Genomic DNA, 8,111 nt, shown 5'->3' with positions numbered 1-8,111 from the left:
GAGGAGATATAAGCTTCTGCTTATTCCTGTCTGAAGTATCGTCCGATACTTCAGACTTATCGTCCGATGAATTTACTTTGTTAACATTCTTCATCGACAGAATTTTTATTCCTTTCAACCTTTCAGTCAAGTCCGCCTTTCTTCCAGTAACATACTGTCCATATAATCTTAAATATTTCTTTAACTCAGGCACAGTAAGTACTTCGATAGCTGAATCATCAAGCTGCTTTATATCCATGATAAGACGTAAAACAATAACAATGACGTGGGTAGCCTCCGGAAGTTTAATTATCTACATGGAGCGCCGCCTAGCCAAGGGAGATAACCTACTTATAGGAAAGCCCTATAGCAGTCTTTTCTCATCTCTTTTTTTCAAGCATTCACACTAGTTAGGTCTCCAGTGTAAGGAATAACTGTATATTTGGTTGTGATGCTTTCTTCCTGCTACAGTAGTCTTTCGCTAGCGATTTCTCACCTCCTCTTCCACTAATCTCCATGCGACAATCTGGTGCAAACGTTTTGGTTCAGCTGTTTCTGTGATGGACGGTTTGGTGTTGAAAGCAGAAAGATAGATGCACGAGAAATATTAAAATGCATTAAAATAGAAAATTAAACAGAGTTCAAAGTTATCTCCCTTCGCTACACTGTATAAGTGACAGAACTGACAGAGCTTTAGACTAAACGTCTCGCACTATTTAGTCAAGTTATTTACATCATGAGTTCAAATCCCACCGATGTCAGCTTTACCTTTTATCTTTTCAGACTTGATAAAATAAACTACTAGTCTACCAACTAAGTACTAGGATCGTTTTAATCGATCAAACTCCTTCTCTTCAAAATTACTGCACCTTATGTCTAAATTAGAAACCTTTATTTACAATAAAAGAAAATAATTAGTAATACAAGTTATCTTATAAAAATATAATTTGTATATATTTTTTGAATCCCTGTAGTTATTCATATCCAATTAGTCAAAAAAATCCACAGTTAATTTTTATGTAGAATAAAAATCAAAATTTTCTCAGCACCAAATTGTTCTACCACAAAATCACTGGTACCAAAAACATCCCTGACCTGTCTTACAGGTCCTGGAAAAGAGTGTTGTTCTTCCTATGATTAAACCATATCTATTATTATTATTATTATTTAAAACAAATTTAAAAATTTTTAATTATGGCAAAAAACAGTTAATTTTTTATTCTTTTTTCCCCCCATTTTTCTTTTTCTTTCTCTTGAATTTTATTTAAAAATTACATAAATTTATTGAATTTTTTTTGTTCTTGAATACCTTGAGTTCTTATTTATATAAAAAAAGAACAAAAAAACCCCCAAAACAAAACAAAAAATTGCATAGACGTTTTCATTGGCTGCAATGGTAGAGCAGTTGAAAAAAAAATGTCCCTTGACAATTGGACATTCATTCATTTTGAGTTCAAAACTTGCCGAGGTTGACGTTACCTTTTATCCTTCCTGGAAGATTATCAGATAAATTAAGCACCAGTGATATACTAGGAGTGGTTGATATAATCAACCAACCATGTTACTAACTCTCCTTCCTCCGGCCGTGCTAAAATTTGTGGCTTTGTGTATCTAATTTAGAAATGAATTAATTAAATGTTTTTTTAAAATCTTCAATGGATTTTGCACTGTTTCTGTGAGATATTCTAAAAAAAGTGAAAAAAAAAGGACCTTTTTTTTAAAAAAAAACCTGTCTTTGTTCTTATTTATCCTTGTAATTTATTAATTTGGCAAAAAAGTTAATGATCTTTGATTGTTTATAGATCCAAAAACAATGTGAAAAACCCCATAAAATGACAAATTAATTGTCAAACCTTAATTATTTACATGAGAATAAATTGTTTGTGTCAATGTTTGTAATGGTTATTTTTGCTTGAAATGTATCTTCATTTTACCCCTTCTCCTCCTCTTCCTCCTTTTACATCTGTGAAGGTGCCTGGTTCAGTGGTTAGAGTGTTCAGCTCATGATCCTAAGAATTTAGTAAAATAACTTTGTCTTTTATTAAGCTGGTGTTTGGAGCATAAATTAAAATGACATTTTGATGGAAGATTTTGATTTAGATAATTTTAGACGAAGGGGTTAATTAATATCAAAGTATCTGGAACAGTCTCAGCTGAGTTTGTATCAAAACCGGTTAAATTAAACATATTTTGGCGAGTTTGAGATAGGGATATACTAATTAAAACGAGCTCCAGAGGCCACAAACACAGTAACCGAAGAATAATACAGAAACTTTTACCTGACAATTACTTCAAGTGAAACTTCACAAAAAGTTCCAGTTAAAAATACAGGTACAACATCGATTATCTGAAACGTTTGGTTGCAAAAACTTTGCAGATAACTGATTTTCCTGAACCAGGAATGGCCACCTTGGTCAACACATTCTAAATGAAACAAATATTAAATTTAATTAATTAAATGAAGTACAGGGGCCTGTACATTAGTATAAATGATACAAGTTTATTAATACTGTACTGTGCAAAGTACCATTAGACTAGTCTTGCAACCAGAAGAATTTGAAGTTCCTGCTCATGAACTAGTGCAGATTATAAGAGGTTCTGGATATCAGTGTTTGGAAAGTGAATGTTGTACCTGTATCTGAAACTCAAACACAAAACAGTAATAGATGATTAGAAAAAAATGGTGTTATGGGCAACAAATAACAGTTCAAAAAGTCTTTATTGTTATTACTGTAGTTCATTTGATTTTAATTGTGGTAGACACAAATTATAAAAAGATTTTCCTTTGAAAGATTCTAAAGATTTCCATTTTATCCACCCATTCTTTATTAGTTTTTCTTCTGTCACAGATTCGCCATAAAAATGAGGATCCTGTAAATGTCAAAATAATATATTTAGAAAAAGTAAAGATGGAAAGTGGAAATGTTTACATAAGAAACTTCAAAGTCAAGTATTCATGTCTTTTACGAAGAGAAAACCCACAACTTAAGGAATGTTGTACATTCAACACTGGCTGATCTACTGCTGTTGTGGATACCCATCTGTAGCAAATTCAGTAGCTTCACTGAATCTCAGCATTATCTTTGGTCCAGAGGGCAGCAAGTTGGCAGAATTGTTAGTGTGTGTGTGTGTGGGGGGGGGGGCAGAATGCATAGTGGCATTTCGTCCATCTTTACATTCTGAGTTCAAATTCCATTGAGGTCAATTTTGCCTTTCACCCTTTTGGGATTGATAAAATAAATACCACCTGAGGACTGGGGTTGATGTAATTGGCTTACCCCAACTCCTACGGACTTGGTGGCCTTGTGCCAAAAATGTGAAACTAATATTATCCCTGGCCAAGATCCTTCTTAACCCGTTAGCATTCAGATTTCTCTGTCAAACATTATACGTATTTATTTACATTGTTTTGAATTACACATGCATTATTTGCAGCTTTGATATTTCAATGATGTGACTTTATTTTTAGAATGACATTGTAGGGTAGGTGTGAGAGGTTAAATCTGGCCAGTTCAAACATAAAACAAGTAGAATATTTTGGCCAAATATGGCTAGATTCAACACCAAAAGGTTAACTTAGGAAATGTATGTCCTTCACAAACCCCCACCAACACAAAGGTAAACATTTGTAGACAGGCGTGTAGGTGTTAATTCTTTTGATAACAACCTGGCTCTTTGATACAAACTTTCTGTTTTAAACGGATCTAAATTATAACTTTCCATCGAAATTTCATGTTAATTTATTAATAATGACAATTATTTGACTAAATTTTTCATTTTCAAAATTAATTGAAACAAGGTAAAGTATGATCTGAAAATGAACCTTCCATGAAAATTTTATGTTAATTTATGTTCCAAATGTGAAACATGTAATTTAGTGGTTAGGGTGTTTAGCAAGAGATTGTAAGGTTGTGAGTTCAATTCCTGGCAGTGCATTGTGTCCTTGAGCAAGATACTTTATTACACCTTACTCCAGTTCACTCAGCTAGCAAAAATGAGTTGTACCTGTAATTCAAAGGGGTCAGCCTTGTCACACACTGTCATATTGAATCTCCTTGAGAACTACATTAAGAGTACATTTGTTTGTGGAGTACTCAGCCACTTGCACATTAATTTTGCAAAGGGCTATTCAATGAAAGTGGGGACTGACTTTAGCTGGTTACTTACCAATACTAATAAGGCTTCAGATGCTCTACTGGCTCCAAATATACCTTTGGAGGAGTTATCATCATCACCACCTGAATAAATAATAGAAAGAGAACAATTAGAAACTGATTTTTTTTTGGGGGGGGGATCACATGTTCACGTTGGAACACATGGGGCCCAGTTCTCTGATTCAGGCCTATAGCATCCCAAACCAAGATGCTTTGGCCACCCCACGTGTCTTTCTCCATAACACATGCATCACTGTAGCATTCACCCCTCCTACGCCACACCTTCACTCTGCCATCTGAAGTGGAAATGCAGTACCAGCTCTTGTCAGAAAAAACTATTGACCTCCATTGTCGATGCTGCCAATGTCAGTGCTGTGTAGCCCACTGTAGACATGCCTGATAGTGGCAGGTGGTGAGGACAGGCCCTCAAGCAAGACGACGGCAACACCGGTTGTTGGTGGCCAGTTGACGTCATGCCATGTCATCACTGTCCAGTGCCAATGGTCTTGCAAGCTGTCACTCCGGCCGGTCTGAAGCGATCACGGAAGTGTTGCAGGTGGATGAAGTGGTCCTGCCTGGGCGTGGTCACCCAGGTGATGCATAAACCGAAATATTGTAGCAAATGTAGATTACATAGAAGAATACAGTGACTCACCCATCATTATTGGTGACCCAAAGTTTTGAAAATGCCGATCTAGTTCCTCAAGATGATTTGACAAAGAATAACCATCTGTGACATGTAGGATTTTCCCAGGAACCTGAAAAGTAAAACAATTCTATTTGTAGAATGGCTGTGTTGTAAGTATTTCGAGTCTTTCAACATCAGACATCCTCATTCAGGTGACCCACCCAACCGTGATCAAGCCCCAGCTTGTGCTACCCTTGTAGCATTGCCCCTTTCAGGGTTTGAACCTCCTTATCCACAACCACCTTGAGGTACCCTTTACTGTCTCTATAGCCACCTTAATGGTTTTCCATCTAATGGCGCCTGTAACACCTCATCAAGTTGTAAGTTCTGCAGAGGGACTGGTCTACAAACCCTCTGCATCTCACATCTCAAAGAGATCCCACCTTTTGCTCAAGTTTCCATGAATTTAGATCAAACACAGCACTACAAGGTGGCAAAGCTAAAACTTCACAGCTCTGGTCAAACAACCAACCCATGCCAACATGGACGACAGATGTTAGAGGAGGATGATGATGATGATGATGAAGTATATATTTAAAATAATTACTTTATTTGCAGACTTACATCATAAAAGTAATCTAAACACATGGCAACTTCTAAACTTCCAATCCACTGCTTTGATCCAAGAAAACTCGCAGGTTTATCTCCCATCTCTACTAATGCTTCTTGGATTTCTTTGATGCTTGGAACGGCTCGACTCGATTTCTGGTGAGTAATCCAAGAACATAGAGACTGGAGTGTCCGATAGCCACATCCCCATCCCTGAAATAGAAATATTTTATACAAAGGAATGTAACCTGAATTTTTGGGGAAGATGAAATTAGTTCCAATATACAAACACATTTTCCATCATTTAACTTCTTTGTTACTGTAATCTTTTTGAAATACACTGCATTTGTTTTAATTAATTTTGAAAATTATGATGAATTTAGTAAAATAATTATCATTATTAAGTTGGTTTATGAATCATAAATTAACATGGAATTTTGATGGAAGTTTTTAATTTAAATCACTTAAAAACAGAAAGTCTGATAATAACTACAGAAATCAACCGTCCAAAGGCAAATGGGTTAAGACAATCTCTCAGCATACATTCACATGGACTGGTTTCTGGATTGGCATAATAGCCTCACCTTCCTCAGCACGCATTACCGTAATCCTAACCCTAACCCTAACCCTAACCCTAACCCTAACCCTAACCCTAACCCTAACCCAACCCGTCATGTTGAAGTCTGTGCTGCAACTGATTCATTTTGCACCAAACCATGGCAGTCGCCAGTGTGGAAATAGTTTTGATATGGAACCAATGATTCGCAAAGATATCATTGATTCTGTTATTATCTAGAGTCAATGATATCTGCGCAAATGATTTTTTCACGTGAATTATTTGTTCCGTACTTACCGTGTCATTAACACCATCGCAGCCATAATGATAATACTGATAATCTCCCTTCACGAGGACAACATTCTGTTCAGGTCTGTCGAGGTGGCAGTGAACATTTGTCAGTAACATCAGATTAGAAAACTGGAAGCACCGAAGCAGAATAAATAAGCTTCAACAAAGATCTAATGGAAAATGACAAATTAAAATTATTTAAAGAGTTAATATACATTTGTATCACTGGTTCTATGTAGAAAGTATGCGGTACTTTCCCTAAAGTGCCTGGCATTAGGAAGGGCATCCAGCCGTGGAAACCATGCCACAACGGACAACTGAAGACCAGTGCAGCTCTCTGGCTTGCCAACTGCTGTCAAACTGTGCAGCTCATGCCAGCATGGAAAATGGATGTTAAACGATAGTGATGACTATGATGATGATGAAGATATAAAAAAAAAAAAGAAAGCAAAAAAAAAAATCAACCAATACTAGTGAATTTTTTTCTCCCCTTCTCTGCTCTTTATAAATTGTTTCTAATTTAGACACAAGGCCAGTGTAGCAATTCTGCGACAGGCATGAATAAAACACTGACAATTCAGAGCTGTCCTAACTACTGTGTGTGTGTGTTAGCACTTATTCTAAATTACAAACTTTGCCTTACTCTGCTATATAATTCGCCATTATCTCCCCTTAATTGTCAGAAAATTATAAAAATAATTTTAAAAATTGTAGAACGTGAGTCCCCAAGGATATGAAATTAATCGTTTAATAAACCTCAAGGTTGTATCATCTACTCCCACTTCCGACCGGACCAAACCTTGGGAGTGAATTTGGTAAATGGAAATTAGAAAGAAGCCCGTTGTACATACACATACACATTCATGTGTGCGTTTGTGTTAGAGAGGTTACTGAAAAGTCCCTGGCTTTGGATAAAAGAAAATACAAGAGGGTCAGTTAATTACGATTTTATTCAAAATAGTCCCCCTCTCAGATTCACACACTTATTGCAGCGGTCCTTCAGTTTTTTAAGCCCTGTAAAAAGAATTTAAAGCCAGGAACGTATATGAGTGCGCGTATGTGTTCGCGACACTTTGTCTTGACACCACAGGCTAATTGTAAAGAAAATCACTCATGGTGTTTGTGTTGTTTAAGTGTAGGCATGGTTGCGTTTCAAGAAGGTTGCTTCCTAATCGCATGGTACTGGGTTCAGTCTCACTGCGTTGCACCTTCGGCAGGTTTCTTCAACCATAGCACTTGCGAAGATAGACCTCCTTAAAGGGGTTTGTTGAACAAATCGTCTCCAGTACTTACTTTGCAAGTGTCATAACTACAAATGTATACCCCGCCGTCTTTGTTGCCTCATAACTTCCAGAGAGATGGATACTTTTTAACGAAACTTTCAACAAATAATGGCTTAGATTCCGTAGATTGAGTGAATGCAAAGATTTGTTGGAAAAAAGTTTTTCCGTGGGGTTGGGGAGAGGAGTTTCGGAAAATTCAAACGACCCATTTTCCCTCTCATAACTTTCAGGAAAATAACATTTCATTAATATATATCCATTTTCCTGAAAGTTAGGAGGGAAAAATGGGATCTTGTGAATTTTCCGAAAGTCCTCATCCCACTGTTCGTGTGCGCAAATTTTTGTTTTCTAATTTTTTTTACACTTAGGCTGTTTTTTTTTTGTTTTCGCAACCGGGGCTTAACCTGTATATTGACCAAATCACTTTAGTCAAACTGCTAAGTTACATGGGCATAAACAAACCAGCACCCGTTATCAAGCGGTGGTGGAGACCAACACAGATCATATATACGATTGGCTGTCTTTCAGTTTCCATCCACCAAATTTACTCGCAGGGTTTTGGTTGGCCTAGGGTTATAAGAGAAGGCTGGACTAAACCCGAAAGTATGTTT

General features: G+C 36.6%; 1 protein-coding gene across 2 annotated transcripts in view; it reads right to left on the bottom strand.

Moving 5' to 3' along the window:
* Positions 1-2,679: 2,679 nt before the first annotated feature.
* Positions 2,680-8,111, bottom strand: part of LOC106884120 (ufm1-specific protease 1) — a 5,977-nt gene continuing 545 nt past the window's right edge. For both annotated transcript variants that reach the window (XM_014935344.1, XM_014935343.1), the window contains exons 2-6: positions 6,224-6,346; positions 5,386-5,583; positions 4,789-4,891; positions 4,147-4,217; positions 2,680-2,850 (exon numbers count right to left, since the gene is read on the bottom strand). In XM_014935344.1, coding sequence (XP_014790830.1) covers positions 2,707-2,850; positions 4,147-4,217; positions 4,789-4,891; positions 5,386-5,583; positions 6,224-6,334 — 627 coding nt within the window. In that variant the 5' untranslated portion in view covers positions 6,335-6,346 and the 3' untranslated portion in view covers positions 2,680-2,706. The remainder of the gene's footprint in view (positions 2,851-4,146; positions 4,218-4,788; positions 4,892-5,385; positions 5,584-6,223; positions 6,347-8,111) is intronic.

This window comes from Octopus bimaculoides, chromosome 21 (assembly GCF_001194135.2).
Source record: "Octopus bimaculoides isolate UCB-OBI-ISO-001 chromosome 21, ASM119413v2, whole genome shotgun sequence".
NCBI classification, from domain to species: Eukaryota; Metazoa; Mollusca; class Cephalopoda; order Octopoda; family Octopodidae; genus Octopus; species Octopus bimaculoides.
This window is presented reverse-complemented; position numbering and strand designations above follow the sequence as displayed.